Source organism: Berghia stephanieae, chromosome 2 (genome assembly GCF_034508935.2).
Source record: "Berghia stephanieae isolate SIO BIC M18660-M18661 chromosome 2, UCSD_Bste_1.3, whole genome shotgun sequence".
NCBI classification, from domain to species: domain Eukaryota; kingdom Metazoa; phylum Mollusca; class Gastropoda; order Nudibranchia; family Aeolidiidae; genus Berghia; species Berghia stephanieae.
Window position 1 is genome coordinate 125,908,394 of NC_088361.1, and position 24,225 is coordinate 125,932,618.

The 24,225-nt window shown below is 34.7% G+C and overlaps 1 protein-coding gene across 3 annotated transcripts; it reads left to right on the top strand.

Moving 5' to 3' along the window:
• The first annotated feature begins 727 nt into the window (after positions 1-727).
• Positions 728-18,890, top strand: LOC144966531 (uncharacterized). Of its 3 annotated transcripts, XM_078903164.1 has the most exons (8): positions 731-1,290; positions 3,190-3,244; positions 4,322-4,385; positions 4,632-4,760; positions 7,769-7,788; positions 9,006-9,019; positions 13,457-13,492; positions 14,814-18,890. In XM_078903164.1, the coding sequence occupies exons 1-7, from the start codon at positions 949-951 to the stop codon at positions 13,472-13,474; spliced, it is 642 nt and encodes a 213-aa protein (XP_078759290.1). In that variant the 5' UTR covers positions 731-948; the 3' UTR covers positions 13,475-13,492; positions 14,814-18,890. The 3 variants fall into 3 exon arrangements, with proteins under 3 accessions (XP_078759292.1, XP_078759290.1, XP_078759291.1); XM_078903166.1 differs by lacking the exon at positions 9,006-9,019 and having other exon boundaries at positions 728-1,290; XM_078903165.1 differs by lacking the exons at positions 9,006-9,019; positions 13,457-13,492.
• The last annotated feature ends 5,335 nt before the right edge of the window (positions 18,891-24,225 follow it).

Consider the following 24,225-nt stretch of genomic DNA (forward strand, 5'->3'; position numbering starts at 1 on the left):
AGAGAGAGTAGAGAGAGAAAGAAAGGCATAGAAAAAGAGTGAGAGAGAGAGAGAGAGAGAGTAGAGAGAGAGAAAGAAAGGCATAGAAAAAGAGTGAGAGAGAAAGAGAGTAGAGAGAGAAAGAAAGGCATAGAAAAAGAGTGAGTGAGTGAGAGAGAGAGAGAGTAGAGAGAGAAAGAAAGGCATAGAAAAAGAGTGAGAGAGAGAGAATAGAGAGAGAAAGAAAGGCATAGAAAAAGAGTGAGAGAGAGAGAGAGAGAGTAGAGAGAGAGAGAAAGAAAGGCAGAGAGAGAGAGAGAGAGAGGGTAGAGAGAAAGAAAGGCAGAGAGAGAGAGAGAGAGAGAGAGGGAGAGAAAGAAAGGCAGAGAGAGAGAGAGAGTAGAGAGAGAAAGAAAGGCAGAGAGAGAGAGAGAGAGAGAGTAGAGAGAGAAAGAAAGGCACAGAGAGAGAGAGAGTAGAGAGAGAAAGAAAGGCAGAGAGAGAGAGTAGAGAGAGGGGACATAATATTGCCACGATAAGCCTTAACCAGCGCACCTGAAAGAGGGTCTTGGAGCTAATGGCGTGCATCCCCAGTGTGTTATATTATGTATATTATCGTCCCGCTGCTCAGCCTATCTGTTACTATTTATAAATCTATGGTCGCAGGTGAAATAGGATAAAGTTGGTGGATTTTGGCGGATTTCTGGCATAAAGTTGGCGGAAATTTTGCAAAGGTACCTGGCAACACTGATCAGAGATCACCATTGAGATCTAAAGCTTGCCGATAAGGTGTGTCAGTGTCATTTTCTCTTTTGAATGCAGTGCTACTTGCTGACGTGGACACATTGTCTCATCGCTCTCTCTACTCTTGGTTTGTTGTGAGAAAAAGCAACTGCTTTTCTTCCTCTCTTTTCGATAGAAATTATTTCATTAATTTCATTCATCTCATCGCCTCAAACTCAAACAAAGATGTCGAATGCCACAAAATCACCCGGTCGTACTCCGCCATTCGTATTGGTTGCATTACTGTTAATCGTCTTTATATTAAGTTATAACTATTGGAAATTATCAAGTTCTATCAAAACGCTACGCGAAGAGAACAACCGACATACTATTCAATCAAAGGATTTAACTGAGAAGAGATTACATTCTGAGAAAGCTTTGGAGTCTGCTAGGGAAGAATTGAGAGTTCTTCAAGGAAATTTGGATCAAGTAAAAAAAACGTTAAAGGATAGAGAGGACGAATTGAAAAATGTTAAAGCTGAGCAAAAGAAAGCTGCAGATGAGACAAAGAAGTGCAAAGATTCTTTGGTAAGTCAGGTTTTAACACCTCACCCACCACACCCAAGCCCAAGCCAGAAGCAAACTGGCAAACTGTTTACTGTTTCACGTAGTCTAGAAGAAAGTAATTATGTAACAGATTTTCTCGGCGGTACTATAAGATGTTTTTTCTCTCTCTTGAGACTTTCCTTAAGAACTTTTCGTTAAATTGGAATTTATTTTTTTAATGGAGTCAAGAGCAGGATAAAATTGACCTCATCATACTCATACCCAAACCTGATGACCTCTTGTGAGCATCCATCAGATCAACCAATTTATCACAATGCTGTTTAAAAAAAACAAAAAAAACCACCATTTTCTCAGTAATTTTTTTAATAGGGCATTTAGAATTTAAGACATGTTCTTCATTTGTCAGAAATTGGTTCTTTCAGGTCTATCTAGATATAAATTTCTATAACTACTACAATCAGGTCTTTCCAATCCTGAACTCCACAATTCGGATGTCTCCATTATCTGGACAGGTTTTATAAGAATTCCATTCTATATATAAAAGAAAGAATCAGCTTAAAAATTTAACACAAACAAACAGGAACGAAGATAAAGTAGCTTCTCGTGTCAAGCACTAGATACTAGATGCACATCCGTCAAATAGGTAAGGAATTGTTTTCTTTCTTTAATTTTACAACTAACTCAGACCTGGGCCCAGAAATGTGTATACTCTCTCAAATAATTGGGATTTTTTTTTGCGTAGTGTTTTTATACACCGCCGTTGACGGTGCATCTTAACGGATCATTTTTATACACCTCCGTCACGCATGCGCATCCCACCCAATTTCATCAGCGATATTGTGTTTCTGTATTTGGACATGGCAAAAGTTATATTGTGACATCTGTAGGACGTTTTTGGTAATAAATTTAATAATTTAAAAAATCGAAATATATAAAACCAGAAAATAGAAGTTGCATTGAAGGTAAAGTTATGTTTTAGAAAGACCTTATTAAATGTGATGAACAGTCAGGTGGCTCCGTAGCGCAATGGACAAGCTGTTGGACTCTAACCTTGAAAGTACCGGGTTCGATTCCCATTGTAGACATTTTTTTTTTTAAAATTTACTTTCTTGAGAAAGACATTTTGATTTGTTTTTTTTTCTTTCTTTTTTCAAAATCTTTTTATCATGTTTTTAAAAAACTTCGATTTTAATTTTCTAAAATTATTTATTTGAGATCAGTATTTGTGTGCCATGTTTCTTTTTACTTTTGATTTTTTAAATTATTGTTATTATTCTTTAATTTATTATCATTGTATTTGTATAAACGTATATCGGTAATCACTAAGCAGCGTGCTAAACTACAATCTAAAACTATTTAAACCTCATGGACGTTTGCAACAACATTTTCATTAATTTACCATCACCGCCAACGGAGGTGCATAAAACCGGTGCGTTTTAGTACACCTCCAATGGAGGTGCATAAAACGGTGCGTTTTTGTACAACAGAGGGTGCATAAAAACGCCACCTTTTTTTTGGTACCATAAAATAAGGACCTGCTTATTTTGTATTGTTAATGAGTTGGGGAAAGTGACAAGATTTGACGAGTCTGTGTTGTGTTTATTAATTAATCCATATTTTTGTCCTGTTGGTCTATTTTCGCGTGTTCAAAAAGTTCCGATAATTTTTTCACCAACCATTTACAGGCCTGTAAAATGAAAGGGAGATATGAAAAAGAATGCAGTCCTACTTTTATAATATTGTGGATTTGGAGAGAAATAATACTATGATACTATGATGGTGACTGATGGCAAGTCTGATTGTACTTTGTGAATATTTCACAATCATTTTAATTGCTTGAGGGATAATGTTGAAGAAGCTATGATTTTGTTTAAAGGCTAATTTGTATTTTGATTTAATATAAATACATTTTTTTTACAGGCAAAATGTGATTCAGACCTCAAAACAGAAAAGACGAATGAACAAAAGATTAAAGGTAATATATATTTGTTTTTTATTCCATTTATAACTTAAAACTTGCACAGAAAAGTATGATAAAACTGATAAGATAAATTGTGTTGGGTATGAATGGAAACAAAAAATGGGAAGAGAATGATAGTGCTTGGGATATTTCAGTTAGTATGCCAGAGAAACGGGATGTTTAAACCTCAATACTGTAGTATCTGTATTTATTTTGAAAAATATTCTCTCTCTCTCTCTCTCTCTCTTTCTCTCTCTCTCTCCTCTCTCTCTCTCTCTCTCTCTCTCTCTCTCTCTCTCTCTCTCTCTCTCTCTCTCTCTCTCTCTCTCTCTCTCTTTCTCTTTTCATGATTTTCTACACACATGTTTAACCTGTTTGAATTATGAAAAGCCAGCAGCAAATTTTGGGGTTTAAAATGGGAAAAAAACAAACTGTGCGGACTGTTTGTGATTTGTCTGTCTCTAGTTGATGCCAAATTATTAGAATAAATCAAGCGTCTACAAATTCTCAAATATGATATTTGTGGTGTGTATAAATTGCATTTGCAACTAAAATTATAATTCAATTAACAACCTATTGAATGTGTTGCATGTTATAGGATTTGTTTACAAAGATGTCGAGCACAACAGAGAGCGAAATTCAAACGGTCAACTTGTTTTTGAAAAAAAATAAATTGTTTCAAACCTTAAACACACAACCTCCATAGAAAAAACAAATGGAGAGAAAAAAAGCAAATGTCTAGTCTAATGAAAAAACAAAAAATGAAACAGTCTATCAGTGGTATACCAGCACTTTTCAAGTCTACACTTCTTAAACAATTTCTTCACATGACAGCAGGGCTTAAGTACTTCAAGGCTTGTAGAACAACCTCAATGTTCACCTAACTCGTCAAATTGGGAAACCTGGCTAATCAGAACAATTTTGCTGGTGACTGATATTTCCCGATTAGAGAGGTCCCATTGTATTGAACAATAACCCCCCCCCCCCCCCCCCCCCCCGCCAAAAAAAAAAATGACATATGGCTGTCAGATGTTAATTTGCGTTCATCACAAAAATAAGGAAAATATGATGTTTTTTTTCTCTTAATTTTAGGTGAAAACACCAAATTAACAAAAGAGTTAGAAGAGGCAAAGAAGCAAGCAGTTTGTGATGTCACGTAAGTTTATCAGTATCAGCTAGTGAGAAATATTTCGACTCTTAAATGGCAAGACTAAATTTCTTTAATTCATAGTTTCTTATTATTATGTAGTTCTGGTGAAAAAAGGAAGTAATGCAACGTGTCAGGTTAAAGTCTGATCCACCTTTTAAAAGAATAATTGGATTAAAAAAATTTTTCTTATGATCTTATTTATAATTATAAATATAATTATTTTTTTTTTTTTTTTCTGGTTTATTATTGAAGGAAATGTTTGAAACCAGTACAAGACGTTGTTGGATTATTTACAAAACTGGTTGGCACTGAAGCTATTGTAAAGTCATTAACTGATGGAGGACTTGATGCAAAGAAAATTATGGAAGGATTACCAACAGCGTAAGTAAAATTGTAGCGTGGTTACTCATATCAATAACGATGAGAAGTAAAAGGTTTGGAGCCATATGAAAATAGGGAATCTAAACTATGGCAGGGTCAGGTAGACAAAAATGGTATCCAATTGATCGGACATGAGCAAAATGGCTGAGAGAAAGAGATAGAACACTAGCCACTTAGCTATCCAGCCATACCATGAATCTGGCTTTGAAACTTAGTATCTATTGCTTAAACAACGCCATTCACTCAACTCTCTTTCGTAATGAGTGTTTCATTCATCATGTTTTGTTGACAAAGGGGAAACCTGAAACATCCACATTATCTGTCGTTATTAATTAAATTGACTCTTCCATTCCATTTGCGGGATGGGGTTCATGACCTCCCATAGTGGGTAGGGAGGTACATAGTGTGTCTTCTATCCCCTTATATCTGTTTTCCAACTTGCTTTCTGTCTTTATCTTGGAATGAGATTACTTCAGTGATGCCAAAACTCCAGTTTCACCAGAAAAAAAAGCCGGTCTGGAGCAAAAAATTCCAGGTTACAGGCGACTTCTGTCAAATTCCGGTGAGGTGATATTACTCCACGGATACACCCCTCCCCCCCCAATACCTCTACCACCACATCATCACAACCACTACTATTACAACCATAACCACCAAATCATCATCACTTCTACTACAACCACCACCACCACATTGTCACAACGACTACTACTACAACCACCACCACATCATCATTCTGGGTAGGGTTCCTGACCCCCCATAAGGGCAGGGAGTTGCTTGCTGTGTCTTCTATCCCCTGGTATCTGTTTTCCAATTGCTTTCTGTCTTTGTCTTGGAATGAGATTACTTAGTTTTGTCCTGACCTGGCTGGAATCCTTGGCTAGGAGGGAAATAGTCGAATGTATAGTTATAGTTTTGAGAAATTATATTTTTTTTCCATGTAAATTAACTGTTATTATTATGATTTGTAAACATTTGAGTGTATTCCTCTTTGTGGGATCTTGTGCTGGTGTTTGGGTGAGACTTTAAGGTGATCTCAAACTGAGTACACTGATAATGTGCTCTCGGAATCTACATCTGTTCCCTATTTGAACTAATTCCCCTTTGTCTTACTTTTTCCTCAAGTTCTTTTAATTGTACCTCTAGAATGTTTTTACTTTCCAATTTCCTTTCTTGTTACTGGCGCTGATATGACTTAAATGTGTTGCAAGCGCCGTAAAACCCATAAAAACAAACAACATCATTACTACCACTACTGCTACAACCATCACCAACACATCATCACTACCACTACTACTACAACAACCACCACAACATCATCATCACTACCACTACTACTACCACAACCACATCATCATCACCACCACTACTACAACCACCACCACTACCACATCATCACTACCCACTACTACTAAACTACCATCACATCATCACTACCACTTCTATTACAACCACCACCACATCATCATCATCATTATCATTGCTACTACAACATCCACAAACACGTTATCACCACCACTACAACAACCAACACCACATCAACATTACTACCACTACTAATACAACCACCACCACATCATCACTACCACTACTACTACCCACCACCACATCATCATTGCTACCACTACTACTACAACCACCACCACAACATCATCATCACTACCACTAATACAACAACCACAACATCACTGCCACTACTACAACCACCACCACCACCACACCATCTATACCACTACTACTACAACCACCAACGGCATCATTTTCACTACAACTACTACAGCCACCACCACAACTAATACAACCACTACCATCGCATCATCATTGCTACCACTACTACTACAACCACCACCACCACATCGTCATTGCTACCACTTCTTCATTGCTACCACTTCTACAACAACCACCATCACCACATCATCACTCCCCACTACTACAACAACCACCACCACATCATCACTTCCACGACTACTACAACCACCCCCACCACCACATCATCACTACCACAACTACTATAAACAACAGCACCACATAATCGCTGTCTTCACTTCTATAAACACCACCACCACATAATCGATGTCGTCACTACTATAAAGCCACCACCACCACCACATCATCACTACCACTACTACTACTACAACCACCACCACCACCACCACATCATCATCACTACCACTACTACTATAACAACCACCACCACATCAACCTTTGGAGCTTTACTTCATTTGAAATAAAGGCACTTTGAATGGTTTTTGGCATTGTGTTGTTTACTTATCGTATAGTTCTAGTCAGTTATAACTTAAGAATTATAGGATATATAAACATAATGCCAAATACCATCCAAAATTCCTTTTCTTGTTTGCGAAAATTCCTCTTTCGGCATTGAAATTCCTTCAAGTGGTGTCTGAAATTCCTGTGAGCCAAATTTTAAGTTGGATTACTTGGGTTTTGTTGTGGCCCTGGCCGGATACCTTGACTGAGAGGGAAACAAACAGTCAAATGTATAGTTAGTTTTGAGAGATGATATTTTTTTCCTTGTAAATCATCTCTCTGTTATACACTGTATTATGTTTTGTTTATATATTATATATGATTTGTAAACATTTGAGTGTATTCCTCTTAGTGGGGCCTGTGCTTGTGTATGAATGACTTTAAGGTGATCTCAAACTAAGTACTTTGATAGTATGAGTATGCTCTTGGAATCTACATCTGCTTCCTATTTGAACCAATTCCCATTTGTCTTACCTTTTCTTGGGTGCCTTAATTGTAATTCTAGAACTGTTTACTATCCCATTAAAAAATAATTATTGTTGTTGTTGTTGTTATTTTTATTCTTATTATTATTATTATTATTATTATTCTTATTATTATTATTATTATTATTATTATTATTATTATTATTATTATTATTATTATTGGTATTGTTGTTGGGGTTTTTCTTTTGTCTTTTCAAGTTATTGCTGATATTATTTTTTAATTTTTTTTTTGGTGGTTGTTCTCTCCATTTACAGTCAGGTTTCTACTCCTACAAGTAAGTCTCAAATTTTCAAAGCAGTCTACAAAAAAGAATATAACATTTTTAAAAAAAATGAAGGAAAATACTAATCACGAAAGTTTCAGGCTGAAAATGCAGTTTAAACGTTACTCTGGTTGAATATATAGAAGGGGTGGGGGTTCCTAATAGAAATGGTTGTGTGCACTTTGCGAAACTTCAATAGAAAGAGGGATGTTTGACCGAGAGCACGGGGAGGGGGGGGGGGGGGGGGGGGTGGCACAATTCGACCAATCCATAAAAAGTTGGGGAGATGCTCAGCAACAGCATAGAGACTAATTTTTTCACCGGTACATTTCGTGAGCTGAAAATTAATGGAGAGGGGGGGGGGGGGGGGGGGCGTCTATTTGATACAATAGAGTAATATATCACTTCTACTTCTAATACTGTCAGACAGATTTTGTTATTGGCTGAGGACTGGTTTTGTGCCTGAAACGTTCCGTTTTTGGAATTTTGTTCTTGTTTTTGAAGCTCTTATATTTATATTTGTACATTGCTTTATATAGTTCACAGCTTCTGCAGTTAAGTATTCCTTATCAATTTTTCACAGAAATTTCCATCTTATTTTAAAAAACAAAAATGTTGATCTGCTTAATGATAATGTGACAAACAAGCCTATGGTATTTTTGTGTTCATTTTGCTGAAGTTTATACCAGACTTGACTGAACCACTGAGAAGCTGATTCATTATTATACTTTGTGAACAGCTTATATATGTAAGACAATTTGTTTTGCTTGAAAAGTGATGAGTTGAATAAATATTCTGAAGTGGTCTGCAGTATGAGAATATTTCTCTGCTTGATCAATTTTTGTATTTAAAAAAATGTTTTATGTTTGTTGAGATCTCAGGAATTGGTAAATTTAAGAATTTCTTGTCTCCATTTTTATTTGTAACTTCGCTGTAGACCGCGATTCTTTATTAAATTACTAAATATAAACCTTGTTTTAATTTTTTAAAATTTATTGCATATTGCTTGTGCTTTTAGTGTAAAATTTTGTCAAAACAAATAAATAGATGCCATTTGTTCTATCACTGCTTTCAGATTACTTCCTCTTACGAGAACATTTCAGCTTGTTATTACAGAAATATAAGAATAATAATTGCAAAATGGTCATAGTCATAGTAAAATCTTTTTTTTTTCTTTTAGATAAACATGTCATGATCACACTTCTTGAATATAAATCTTTTCTCCTTAGCCAAACCGAAACAGGTAAAAGGATAAAAAAAAAATCAACAAGAAGTCTTTAAAAATGAAATTAAACAGGTCTCTCCTACATTACTTGTTGCCTCTGATTCTCAAATGCTTCCGAAAATTAAACATTTTTGTCAGACAAAAGTCCATGAAAACGAAACAATTCCCACAGCTGAGAACAAAAATTCAGATCAGCCTCAGATTTTTGCGACTACTGAAAGTGACAATGCAGTAAAAATTAACGTTGCTGGATTCAGCATAAAAAATGACACTTCAGGCAAGGGCCCGAGATTTCAACTGAAGCTGTGACTTCCTCAGTTGAAGTTAATCTTCAATAAATTTTGAAACACTGATGTTGGGGCATATATATATGCCCCAACATCAGTGTTTCAAAATTTATATATATATATATTTATATATATATATATATATATATATATATATATATATATATATATATATATATATATATATATATATATATATATATCTACTAATCTTAGCACAATTTAGGCATGTAAGTTTTTGCTTTCATTTTGTCTGAATACTTAAGTGATACAATAACTTTGAGGATTGCAGCTGATTACTAATCCCATATTTGTTTTCTTAGTTTTCTGAATTACATTATGATTAAAAGAAATTGCAACATTTAGTTTTATAGCTTAGGCCCTATCATTACAACAAATAGTCTCTGCCACTACATTAGAATAGATTTAATTTCCTTTATTTCCATTGAATATTAAATGTATAATTTCTGATTACCTTACAAATTATGATTCTTTCGGTGAAACTGGGGGAATTCTACAAATAATAATTGCTTTTTAAAAAAAATTAATTTTTAATATCTACAAAATTCAAAATTCAGTGTTTTCGATATATGAAGAAGATACATTCAAAAAATTCATTGACATGTCATAAGACAATTGCAGAATTATGCAGCCTGGAAAAGTTTTTGAAAAAGAAGACTATTACACAAGGACAAAAAAATATTTTGAAAATATTTAATTCCACTATTGTTTTAATAAACACCGCAAAAATGCCATATTCGATGCCACCACCACATCATCACTACCACTACTACTGCAACCACCACCAACACATTATCATCACTGCAACCACCACTACAACATCAACATCACTACCACTACTACTACAACTGCCGCCACCACATCATCACTACCACTACTACTACAACCATCACCACCACCACCACATCATCATTACCACTACTACAACAACCACCACCACCACATCATTACCACTACTACTACAACCACCACCACCACATCATTATCACAACCGCTAAAACTACTACAACCACCACTACCACATCATATATATATATATATATATATATATATATATATATATATATATAGATGCTTTAAAAGTAGGAAGTGATAAGTAAGTTGCTTGCATAGAATCTTGACACCTCCTAAAACACCATTTGTCAAATTAATATTAATCATATGATATTCACAGACTTAGTGAAGTTTAAAATTTTATATTTAGCTCTCCGGTAGTGGCAGATAGGGTAAAGATAAGAATTACCAAAACAACCATTAAATGCTTCACTCATTCAACCCCAGAATTATATTTTACCACCTTAAATTATGTCATAATAGAAGGGTTGAAATTGCCAGACATACCCTTTATTTTAAAATGTCAGTATTAATCTTAGACCCTGTTCCTTCATGTTATTTGATTTTGGTGACCCTTACATTTTTTACACATTTGTGAATATTTACATTTGATGAAAAAATTAAGGAACCGTTTAAACGAATCTACCCGACCTTAAAAGTTAGTTTATGCTATAGTTGTTCCTCCTGATATTAAAAAGAATATGTCTGAATTGTGTTCGATGCTGCACAAATGGGTGATTTGGAAAAAACAAAAAAATTTAAAAAATAAACAACAAAAAACACATTCACGGAAATTGTTTTTAAATCATTGGACAATCTATTGATCAGAATATTCGTGGGGCTTAGGGATTATTTTATTTATTTATTTTTCAAGGCAAAATATAGATTTTGAAAGCATATTATGTATTTCTTCATATTTTGGCTTTAAGTAATACTTAATGTTTGAGATATCTCTGAGGGCTTTTTTATTTTTGTACGTTTTCTTCACATATCTTATTATTTAGGTGTCTTTTCACATTTTTAAACAGTCTTTTATTCTGTATTTGAAAGAGAAAAAGATTTATTGTTTCTTTTAAAACTGATTTCAGGGGATGGCAATTTGGTTTTATTTTGTTTTTCATTCTTGCTTTTTATTTATGTATTTATTTGATAAATTATTTATTTATTCATTTTTTATTTTTTTTTTTATGTTGGAAGCGGTGCGTTTGATATTATCTGGTTATATAATTGTTTATGTTTTACTTATCTGTCAGGATAAATTTAGAATTTCTGATATTTGAGCCTTTAACTCTCTCCTTACCAGCCATTTTTAAAATTTCCCCCGAAAATTCACACCCACCCGACAAAAAAAAAAAAATAGACTTTTCCTAATCAAACAAAAAAAGCAATAAGTGCATTCTATACAGAATGTTGTTCAGCACAATGATGTCTACAACACAGTGTTTAGTATTTGTAGATGTAATCAAATCATTTCTTTACATTTTGTGATGTACAAGAGAAGTCAGAATGGGAAAATTGTCGGTTGCATCGTAACGAATGTGATGATTTTCCCATGGTTGGTAAGGAGAGGGCAAAAGGGGTTACTGATTTGATTTTTTAAAATATGAAAGAAATAAATAAATAAATAAACATATTGATGACCCGTTGATTAAACCTCTGAAGAAGCTTTTTCACCACAAAGAGTTGATTAAACTTCTGATGTCTTCATCAGAGATAAGTGATCCCTTTTGCCCTTATAATTCGGGTTGATCAAACCTCGGATATTAGTTCAGAGGATTGATCCTCTGGTTTTGAACACACAAAAAGTCGAGAAGGGCTGTGCTATACTATAAAACTCGATCAAATTACGTGATTTTAAAATTTGATTTAACTGGATCTAGTCCAGATGTCATTTAAGTAAAAAATAAACTTTAAAAAAATTTCCCCGTCTGTGGTTTTAGAGCGCTAGTTTGGAGACTAATCAATCATTCCTGTAAAGTTAGCTTTAATCATAATGATGATATTGCTTTCATGCCTTCAAGAAATTGTCCATACCATGTTCTATTACCAACCCATAAGCCCATTCCTAGATAGACAAAATGTCAAATTATATTTTAGAGTAATAATTACAGAGTGAAACTATTTCTCAACCTACATTTACACATCATTCTCAGGGCATGAAAGTTGTCGAGAGATGTATAATATGATTAAAATTGGTTAAATAGGATATCACCTCTAACCTTCAAGCATCAAATCTCATTCATGAGGTGAGTGTGCTCCACAAGTGGTGAACCATGCTGACAGTCAGGAAAAAAGATAAAGTATCTGCTCAAATGAATCTACCTAACCTTAAAAGTCAGTTTATGCCATACTTGTTGTTCCTCCCGATATTAAAAAGAATGTGTCTGAAATGTGTTCGATGCTGCACAAATAGTACCTGATCATTACAATAGTCAGATACATGGTTACAAAATCATTTATGTTATATCACTACTTTAAAAAGCAGAAACTTTACATAATTTGGGATATTTTGCAGCGTTATGTGCTAACTCCTGAGGTGGTTCTAATAATAATAGTAGTAAAAATAATAATTATAATGATAATGATAGATGATACTTTCTTTCCTACATACTCCCTCTCTAGTCTCTTAACATGTCCAAACCAATTCAATGAGAGAAGATAGATTGAATTGGTTTGGACATGTTAAGGGACTAGAATACATGGGAAAGAAAGTATTGGATATATAAATAGTTGGAAAGAGAAAATAAGGAACACCCAAAGACTAGATGGATGGATAGGGTAAAGGATGATATGAAAGAACTGGGCCTGGAGGAAGATAATGCTATGATTCGAGATGCATGGAGATGTGATATTCATTATGGCAGCCCTGCAAAATGCAGGATACACTGAAAGAAAAAGTAGGGATTATTAGTCAACAGTTGTAACCAAATTGTTATGAACACCAGACAAGCAAAGTTGTATCGTATTTTAAACCTGTAATTGTCAAGATTGATTCTTGAAGTGTTGGAAAAAGCCTTGTGTAAAACCTAAGCATTAACACCTTTCATTACTTATGAGTAACAGATGGCTGAAAGGCATGTAATCGATGTGTTCATGGATATTGACATGTGTCATCCCCATAAACCTTTTTATTTAATAGCTTCTATGACAATCTATTTGATTTATTTCTGTCTTAAATACAGTTATTATATATCAAATACCAATACATTTTATATTCAATTGTGCATTGCATTATTGGATTCAAAGTCATGCTTTTTTTGTCCGATGCTTCTTTTCAATGTTTAATCGGGCATCATTTTGTCCCTTTTTTCAGGCTAATCTAAAGCAGTGAAAGCAATGTCCTTAAAGTGTAAGTGTGAAATCGATGTGTATCATCAATGTTTCTGAAATAGGGTCTTGTTGGTTTTTATTGTAATGGACAACGAGACAAGTTCAAAGACAGTAGGATTGGTGTGTTGTCATTATTGTCTGTTGCTTTGTTTGTCGGTTTGTTTGGCTTATTTCACATATATGTATGATTACTGTAAAAACTTCCAGTAATTTGTGTTCAAAGATGAACGTGGGCCAAATCAAATTGGCATTTGTGGCCATGCAGTTCATTGTCTCATGTTGTAATAATGGTGATGTTAAGTATTATCAGTGACAAGATAGGTGATTGCAAAACTCTAGCCCTTCGTTTTTTCATTGGGTAAATTTTATAGCACATATTATAGAATTTGACTCCAGGTTTAATTTGGTTGTTGTTGTCTGTAAGCAATAGCAAATAATGTAAGAGAAAACATTTATAAGAACCCAAAAACCTGAGCATTTATATAGCGCAATATCAACTAAACATGCTCATTGATTTACAAGGGATCCTTAGCCAACGCTTAACATGTAGGACGAGACATGATGCCTGTAACTGTAAGGTGATTTTACAATTTTCTCCAACAGAGACAACACTGTTAACAGCAAGCTACTCATTTCACAACTGAGTGCAGCTCTATACTCAAATCCTGTCACCGTACTCAGGTGTGAAATAAGTAAAGAGGCTTTTCCAAGGACTCAACTATACGCTACTCAGAGCGGGACTCGAATCCAGTATCTTCCAATCCGAAGGCGAGTATCATACCCACAAGATCACATAGCCGCACTCTGCCTACTGGTCTTAAATGGCACCTAAGTTTACCATATGAAATGGAAATCTGGTTCTATGGGGCCTACCACTTCTAGGGGAATAAATATAACATTTTAAGGCCTATTGAGCATGATGGAGAAACCATGGAAATTTGTGAAGTGGATGTGGATTGAATTTATATGTGACCCATTGGCTCCAAATGGTATGATATCGAGGTGGATCAGGGGCAGAAAAATGGATTTAAAGTTGAAATAATGGGGGAAAAGTTCATTTCACTTTATTTCCTCTTAAAGAAACTTTATTCCTTCTTTTTAATAAAACAATATTAACTTAGACATATGTCTCATATTTTGGCCCATAAATTCAGTCAAATTTAAGCGTATAAATCACCTCGACATAATAGCATTCTGAGGCAGTGGTGTCACACATATCTAACTGCCAAGTCCTAGACATGGTGGTATACCAAGTTTTAGCTCTTCTTACCGATTCTTATTTGTACTCTCAAAATTTTGCCTTAATTTTGTTCTTGTTTATTTTTTTTCTTCTTCTCAAGACAAAGGTTGGCTTTGGTAGTGTGATTTGAAATGGACTTGCATTGCTGTAGAGCGACATAGTTCTCAAGAAAAGAGGAAAATGTTTTATAATTTATTTCATTATTTATTGCTTTCCCCTCCTCCCCTTCCCACTTCTCCCCACCCCGGGCTGGTTTTTATTTTATTGCTTCTTTGAAAATATCATATTTACAAGTGGGGTGAATGAAATTATGGATTTTGCCAAATATTTGGGTGTATAACAAAATTTTGGAACATTTTACATTTTTCTATGCTGTTTTTATATGAATATAATATATTGTATTTACATACGCTTCAGGACATTCCATAAACTATGCACTATACTAATTAAAGACTGGACTAGTGAGTATATATGTGATGAATAAATGTGAGTAGTTTAACAGATTTCATGTTGATTATTTTTCACAGAAGGTACTTATTGACTATAGATGCAACGATTTTGTGAATTAACATATTATGGCAATCAATGTTACTCCATAGGGTGGGTTTACTTTTTTCTTTACTTAATTTAAAAAAAAAAAATAATGATGATGATAATAATAACCAAAATTCAAAGTTATTTTCTTATTCACTGGTAGAGGGAAACAGAAATCTAGGCACAATAATATAAGGTCATAATGACATATGAGCGATCAAAAAATAAAGTAGATCCCATCATTATATGCGGAATTGACTTTATTATTAATGTTTTTAATAACAATGCGCTCCCGTGCAATTTGGCAATGATCCAACTACCGAACTTCAAATAAAGTAATTTTATATTAAGTGGTAAATAACAATTGCAAGGCATCACGATATATGTCTTCTATGTGCTTCTTCAAGGCTGTGAATGTCAGGCAATGTGTAAAGGTGATGAAAATGTTGCTGCTTGAAGCTCAAAGGAATAAATAACTATAAGTAATGAAATGAAAGCTTCAATTTATTGAACGAAGACAGGTAATGCGGACGTTTCAGGTTTTCCCCTTGATCAACAAACCACGATACATTCATTCATCATTTTTTGTTACCTCTCTTCGTTCAGTAAATTAAAGCTTTCTTTTCATTACTTATTGCTACTTAGGCATTGTGTAAATGTTATTCCATGAGTCCTCAAGGGCTTTTTGGGTTGATAACTTATTTGCGATATAAATCTATTTATACAAATTACATAATATAGATCTGATTTATATTATATATATTTTTCAGAACTGATAAAATAATTATATTGACTTATTTACTTTTCTGAAAATATACACGGGTTAAAATGATGGTTTTAAAGTACTCCAATACATTTTAAAAATGTGTATTTAAATGTTTTGATTATTATTTATCAGTATTTTTGTTGCTCTGGATCTAAATTAATATTGTGATATACAAAGTAAGCACAATTGCTTACTTCAGGAATCTCTGAAAACATTTACTCTGTGGTGAACAGTATTTTACAAAACTTAAATAAATTGCTTGTTTCCTATGAACATTCACAGGTTAAAACTTGGCAGAGACTGTGGGTAAATCTGTCTTTGCATTAAAGATATTTAGATTCATGTCTTGCCCCTATTTAAAAAAAATAATTTTACATGTCACTATCACTTTTTCTTTTCACAAATCAGAGTAAATGGCAATCCTTAATTTTCATAAAACAATAACATATATTTATGAATGTCATTTATGCTTCTATGATTATAATATTTACGACACATTTCTAATCACTTGAATGGGTTTGCCGCTCAACATCAAAACGGCACTGACAATGTCGTAAGCATTAGGGATTCAAATTAGTTGTTGGGAATTGTTATCATCTGTTTCACATTACAGAAACGGTGAAAAGCTCTGGGTCAGTTAGGTTTTATAATTTGAAAGACTTTCCATTTGAAGCCCCCTTTGACACATTGTGGTTAGTGGACAGGTCAATGGAAAATCATTCTGTTTCACAATATCTACTATAATATAATATTGAATATTTCTTGTTTTTTTTAACTCCTAATCATTCCCTCAATTTGCGCAGCTTTTTCTATGACATTTTCCACTGTGTTTTTGATGGCATATTAGTAACAGGGTTTTATTTCAATACTATTTATTACATTATGTAAAAAAAAAGTGTTGCTGTGATTACTTTTGGTGTTTCATTGCATCTTTTATTTATTGTTTTAATTCGGTGAATCAATTGATAGCCTATACTTTTATTTCGTTTTATGGTATAATCATATTATTAAGGCGGGTGGTTGGATGGGAGCATCACCCTTGAATCATATACCTATGATGTTCGCATGGGTGTACGATCCGATAGTGATGTCGTTTTTTTCTTCTCTTTACTAGCCTATCCTGCTTCTTTGGTTTGTGATTGTATTTTTGACAGGGGATATTTTTTTTTCTGTAAATCTTCTGCCTGTTTGTTCTTGGTTATTTATAATTTAGCTTATGATATCTTTAGGTTATGATTTTGATTTACATTTGTACTATTTTTGTTAGATTGCTTGTTTTTTTGTTTCAGCGGTCTCTCATATAACCTCAATTGTGTTGGAAGAGACCTAAAGCAACAAACAAAAAAACAACAAAAAAAACAAAAAAAAAAAAAAACATATTATTAAGTAAGTACTAGGTGGGGTTCCTGACCCAGGGAGGCACTTACTGTGTCTTCTAACACCCTTTATCTGTTTCCAACTTGCTTTCTGTCTTTGTCTTGGGATTAGAGTACTTGGTTTTATCCTGGCCCTGGCCGGATACCCTAGCTGGGAGGGAAACAGTCAAAGGAATGGTTGGTTTTGGGAGATTTTTTTTTTCTTGTAAATCATCTCCGTTATGCACTGTATTATGTTTTGTTTACGTATCATATTTGATTTGTAAACATTTGAGTGTATTCCTCTTAGTGGGGACCTGTGCTTGTGTGTGGGTGAAACTTTTAGGTGATCTTAAACTAAGTACTTTGGTAGTGTGCTCTTGGAATCTACATCTGTTTCCTATTTGAACCAATTCCCCTTTGTCTTATCTTTTCTTGTCTGCTTTAATTGTCTTTCTATAACTTTGTGCTATCCCATTTTCTTCCTTTCTTTACTGGCGCTGATATGACCTTAATGTGTTGCAAGCGCCTTAAAACCCATTTTCAAGTAGGCAGGTATGCTCTTGATATGTCCTCTTTCCACCTATATCTGATTTCTGAGTTGCTTTCTGTCTTTGTCTTGAAATGGGATTACTACCTTTTGTCATGGCCCTTGCTGCAGTCATTGGCTGAGAGGGACACTTTCAAATGTATAGTTTTTGGGAGATTATATTTTTCCTTGTTAATCGCCTCTCTGTTCTGTACTTTTATATTTATTGGTTTGAATATACTATGATTTGTAAACTTTTGAGTGTGTTCTTTTAGCGGGATCCTTTGCTTGTGTCTGTAAGAGACTTTTTTTTGTGATTTCAAACTAAGAACACTTGGAATCTACATGTTCCCTATTTGAACCAGTACCCTTTGCCTTACTTTTCTCATGTGTTTTCAATTGTATAACCATAATTGTATGACTATCCCAATTTCTTCCTTTTTACTGGCGCTGAAATGATCTTAAAGAGTTGAAAGCGTTGTAAAACCCTTAAAAACAAATAAACAAGTGCATGTCATTACATTACAACATTTGTAAGCTTTTGATTCATTATGGATTATCTAAAGTGAAAATGTAGCCAAAAGTTGACTTGGAAGTCAAAATGATCAGAATTACGAAATTTGCTTTGTTTCTTTCCTTTTTTGAAAAAGAAAAATCCATACTTTGAAAAAAAACTTATTCATTGTTATGAATCTCTCATTCTCAATAATAATATTAGAAATATAATGATACTAATTATTATTATTATTGTTACTATTACTTTTATTGTTGTTGTTGTTATTGTTATTATTCTTATTCTTATTCTTATTCTTATTATTATTATTATTTTATCAGCATTATTCTTGTTGTTGGAGTTACCGTGATTTTTATTGAGACCATAATATGATGTCTTATTTTTCCAATTTAATGTGTTTGTTACAGCCATATTGTTTCCTAACTTATTTTATTGCTTATTTTATTGATATTACAAAATTAAAATGAAATCCATAATTATCTGGGGTTTTTCTTTGTTTTGTTTTTGTTTTATTGTTTTTTTGTTTTGTTTTTTTGAATGAAGAGGAAACAGCATAATATACAAATGTTTGCTGTTGGTTTGTGTAGAAAATATTAATAAATAGCTATGCAGGGAAGTTCAGATAAGATAAATTCGCTTACAATAAATGCGAACTATTCGTCCAGTTCCTTAACTAATCAAAGTCTGGTTTAAATAAACACAATGGGTGGGGAACCTGACCTCCCATAGTGGGCAGGGAGTTACTTGCTGTGTCTCTATCCCCTGGTATCTGTTTTCCAATTGCTTTCTGTCTTTGTCTTGGAATGAGATTACTTAGTTTTGTTCTGATCCTTGCCGGAGTTCCTTGGCTGGGAGGGAATGTATAGTTATAGTTGTGGGAGATGATATTTTTTTCCTTGTAAATCATCTCTCTGTTATGCATTGTATTATGTTTAGTTTACATATTATATTATATGATTGGCAAACATTTGAGTGTATTCCTCTTAGTTGGGACCTGTGCTTGTGTCTGTATGAGACTTTTAGGTTATCTCAAACTAAGTACTTTGACGATGTGCTCTTGGAATCTACATCTGTTCCCTATTTGAACCAGTTCCCCTTTGTCTTACCTTTTCTTTGTGCTTTAATTGTCATTCTAGAACTTTTTATTATCCCATTTTCTTCCTTTTTACTGGCGCTGATATGACTTTAATGTGTTGCAAGCGCCGTAAAATCCTTTAAAAAAACAAAAACAATCTCTCTCTCTCTCTCTCTCTCTCTCTCTCTCTCTCTCTCTCTCTCTCTCTCTCTCTCTCTCTCTCTCTCTCTCTCTCTCGTTATGTATGTATTTATTTTTATTTTTTTTGAACTTATGATTTGTAAACATTTGAGTGCGTTCCTCTTAGTGTGGATCTCGAACCGCTTTTTGGAATATTTCTGTTCCCTATTTGTGCCATTTCCATTTGTCTTACTTTTCTTTTGCGCTATTTTAATTGTAAATCTACACGTTTTTTGTTTTTTTTGCTGTCCCATTTTCTTCCTTTTTGTTGTCCCATTTTCATCATTTTTGCTGGCTCTGAAATGACCTAGCGTGTCGCAAGCACCGTAAAACCCTAAAAGACAATAAAAAACAAACAATCTCTCTCTCTCTCTCTCTCTCTCTCTCTCTCTCTCTCTCTCTCTCTCTCTCTCTCTCTCTCTCTCTCTCCTCTCTCTCTCTCATATATATATATATATATATATATATATATATATATATATATATATATATATATATATATATATATATAAAACTTTGTTGCTCATAGATATAGAGTGCTTCTAAGTTACTTACCCCTTGTCATAATAGTGAATACATTTAAGTGCGCTTTGGTTGGACTAGTCTCTTCACAATACCAATGAATGAATGGCCTTGGCTGGTGCAAAGTAAACAACACTCTTGGTAGGAACTTGTTAGTTAAAGCCGTCCAAATCAATTTTTTGATAATAAACACGTGAACACTCTTCCTTATTTATTTATTTATTTATTTATTATTATTATTTATTTTTTTATGTTGGTTTTATTTTGTTTTATTGGTAAAATGAAGGGAAACTATTTCATTTTGATAAAGGTGACAAAACCAAAGATGAAAACTGGGTGGGGTTCCTATCTCCCATAGTGGGCAGGGAGGTACTTATTGTGTCTTCTATCCCCCTATATCTGTTTTCCAACTTGCATTCTGTCTTTGTCTTGGATGGAATGAGATTGCTTGGTTTTGTCCTGGCCCTGGTCGGGGTCCTGGGAGGGAAACAGTCAAATGCATAGTTATTGCTTTGGGAGATGATATTTTTTTCCTTGTAAATCATCTCTCTCTTATGTATTTTATATTTGTTATAATTTATAATGTAAGCATTTGAGTGTATTCCTCTTAGTGGGGGCCGTGCTTGTGTCCAGATGAGACTTATTTGTGATCTCAAACTAAGTACATTGATGGTATGCTCTTGGAATCTACATCTGAATTTATTCACATAGTTATATATGTATGAATGATGCCAGCTGTTTGCTTGCTCAACGATGGTACGATTTGTTGGGTGGGGGGTGGGGTAGGTTCATATTGATTTTTCTTTTATAAAATATCTTCGTAACTAATACTACTGTTTTTATTTTCAATTATTTTAGCTATATGATAAAAAGCATTGCCTGGGTGGGGTTCCCGACCTCCCATTGTGGGCAGAGAGGTACATACTGTGTCTTCTATCCACCTATATCTGTTTTCCTACTTGCTTTCTGTCTTTGTCTTGGAATGAGATTACTTGGTTTTGTCCTGCCCTGGCTGAGAGGGAAACAGTCAAATGTATAGTTAGTTTTGGGAGATGATTTTTTCCCCCTTGTAAATCATCCCTCTCTCTGTTATGCACCGTATTATGTTTTGTATACATATTATATATGATTTGTAAACATTTGAGAGTATTCCTCTTAGTAGGGACCTGTGCTTGTTTCTGGATGAGGCTTTTAGATCTCAAACTAAGTACTTTGATAGGGTGCTCTTGGAATCTACATCTGTTTCCTATTTGACCAATTCCCTTTTTGTCTTCCCTATTCTTTTTACTATCCCATTTTATTCCCTTTTACTGGCACTGATGTGACCTTAATGTGTTGCAAGTGCCGTAAAACCCTTAAAAACTAAAACTTAGTAGGGGCCTGTGCTTGTTTCTGGATGAGACTTTTAGGTGATCTCAAACTAAGTACTTCGATAGTGTGCTCTTGGAATCTACATCTGTTTTCTATTTGAACCAATTCCTCTTTTGTCTTCCTTTTTCTTGAGTGCTTTAATTGTAATTATAGAACTTTTTACCATTCCATTTTCTTCCCTTTTACTGGCGCTGATATGACCTTAATGTGTTGCAAGCGCCTTAAAACCCTTAAAAACAAACTAGTTCGGGTTTTGTCCTGGCCCTGGCCGGATACCCTAGCTAGGAAGGAAACAGTCAAATTTATAGTAAAGAGTTTTGGGAGACGAGATTTTTTGTGTTGTAAATCATCTCTTTTATGCCTGGTGCGAGGAATGGAAAAGGAATAAACCAACAGGAGGGCAACTAATTGAAGATCCCTGTAAAAGTCTCCCAGGTCTACAGGATCAACCAAGAAAATAATGGGTAGCTGCAAATAGACTACGGTCAAAACATACAAGAACAGCTGCCAACATGCACAAATGGGGGCTCCAAGAATCACCAAAGTGCAACCAAGCACCACAAGATGCAAACCACCTCGTACTAGATTGCCCAGAGACAAAACTTGAATGGGGATTTGAAACCATCAACAAATGTGATGATGACTTCAGAACCTGGATTGATACCTTGAACATGGAAGTTTAGCCGAACGATACTACTTACTACTCCACACATGTCCCAGAAACCGTATTTGCCTCTTTCTGATGGAATCGATCAATATTCTTCCCTTTCTCACCTTCTCCAACACCTCGTTCGTATACCTGTCTGTCCATGATAGCCTCAACATTCTTCTATACACCCATATGTCAAATGCCTCTAACCTCCTCGTACATTCTTTGTCAGGCGTCCACGTTTCACAACCGTATAAATATGTTTCTACTACTTTCATTCTGGTCTTCAACTCTAGGTTGTTGTTTGACACAACTGGTCGCATTTTATGGAACACGTTTTTTTTTTTTTTTTTTTGCTATTGCTATTCTTTGTTTTATATCCTCTATATCACGTGCGTCATAGGTAATGATAATGCCTAAATATTTAAATTTCTTTACTTGTTTGATGGTCTCTCCATTGCTTGACAAGTGGAAGATCGTGTTGTTGTCATTCTTTGAGACCACCATGCATTCGATTTTCTTAACATTTAGTTTCAGGCCCATCTCTTCACTTTTGCACACCAGTATATCTAAAATTTTCTGCACGTGTTCTGGAGAGTATGCCATCAGAGTGCCATAGTCTGCGTATCTTATGCTATTCATATTCTGCCCTCCAATGACGACGACTTTCATATTTTCCTTGTTACCATGAAAAAAAAACTTCCAAAAACAAACAAACAAACGAGACATTGCACAGCTGACGGAAACAATTCCCAATTAATTACACTGTTGTCCCCTTTTAAGATAAACTCTCGTTTAAAATAAACTCTGAGGCTGGTCCGGATTTTTCTGCTCTATATCATTAGTAATTCAAAACGTTTAAGATAAACTCCATCCTTGAGCTGGATCTGAACGACTGGGACTAAGATAGACAAGGAGTCTCTCAACCACCCCCCCCCCCCACCCCCCATTTGTTTCCCCCATCGCCATCTTTTAGTATCCCCATCGCACAATCAAGACACAACATTGGCGATTTAGTCCAGTGTATAGTGTGTGAAAGATTCATGAAATACACCAGCATGTCACCACGTGACGCACATGTGAGTTTTGTACTTTTGTTATAGCACTAGCACACTAGAGACTATGGGTATGGGGGCCATGGCTAGACAATCTTAGTAGAGTCTGCATGAACCATGGAAAGATCTTAACTAACATCTTATCACCATACATGAGTTCCATATCAGTAACATCGTTGTTGTCGAATAAAATCAAAAGCACCAAGCAGAAGTTATAATTTGCGCTACACTTCAAGTGTTGCTGAAGCTACGACTTGCCTACGATATAGCGCCAACTTCCAAATTGATAAAATGTTCGTCGGTACTTAGAATTACAGATGGATCAGGTGCTCCACATACTCATGAACACACACTTGAACGCACACACACAGACACACAGACACACACACACACACACCCATCCATCGTGCACTGAATTCATCGTTTTACTATATAACATTCTATATATCATATGAGCTAGTATCGAATACACATCAAATTGTCATTTATGACTATTAAATCAGCTCATCTGATTGTAGACTTCATAAAAACGTCTTTGTTAGATGAAACAGGTCATGGTTTGTTCTAGAAAGCTTACCGATTTCAGTACGATCACATGTATGTGATCAATACGATAGTGGTGTCGTATGGTCTTCACACCTCCAAGTGTGACTCATTCAGCCATTTGATGTAGTCGTCATCAGCTTTGTGGATAGCAAGATAGCCGCCCTCTGTGGATGTTGATGGACAGTGAAGTACCACATGGTCGATGTCCTGATTTGGAGCGTTACAGGCTTGGCATGTTGGTGTTGTTATATAGCCCCATTTGTGGAGATTAGATGCTGTTCTACCGTGTTTAGATCGTAGTCTGTTACAGGAGGACCACTGTTTTCTGTTTAGTGTGTAGAAAACTGGGAGTGGTGTTGCTGTAGGGTCTTCGATTTGATCACTGTTTTTTGGTTTGTTTTTCTCCCATTCAGTTT

Excerpts from the sequence above, each read along its gene's own strand:
- LOC144966531 (XM_078903164.1), top strand. The coding sequence starts at position 949 with ATGTCGAATGCCACAAAATCACCCGGTCGTACTCCGCCATTCGTATTG. Across the intron at positions 1,291-3,189 it reads AGAAGTGCAAAGATTCTTTG|GCAAAATGTGATTCAGACCT; the intron begins GTAAGTCAGGTT and ends TTTTTTTTACAG. Across the intron at positions 3,245-4,321 it reads GAATGAACAAAAGATTAAAG|GTGAAAACACCAAATTAACA; the intron begins GTAATATATATT and ends TCTTAATTTTAG.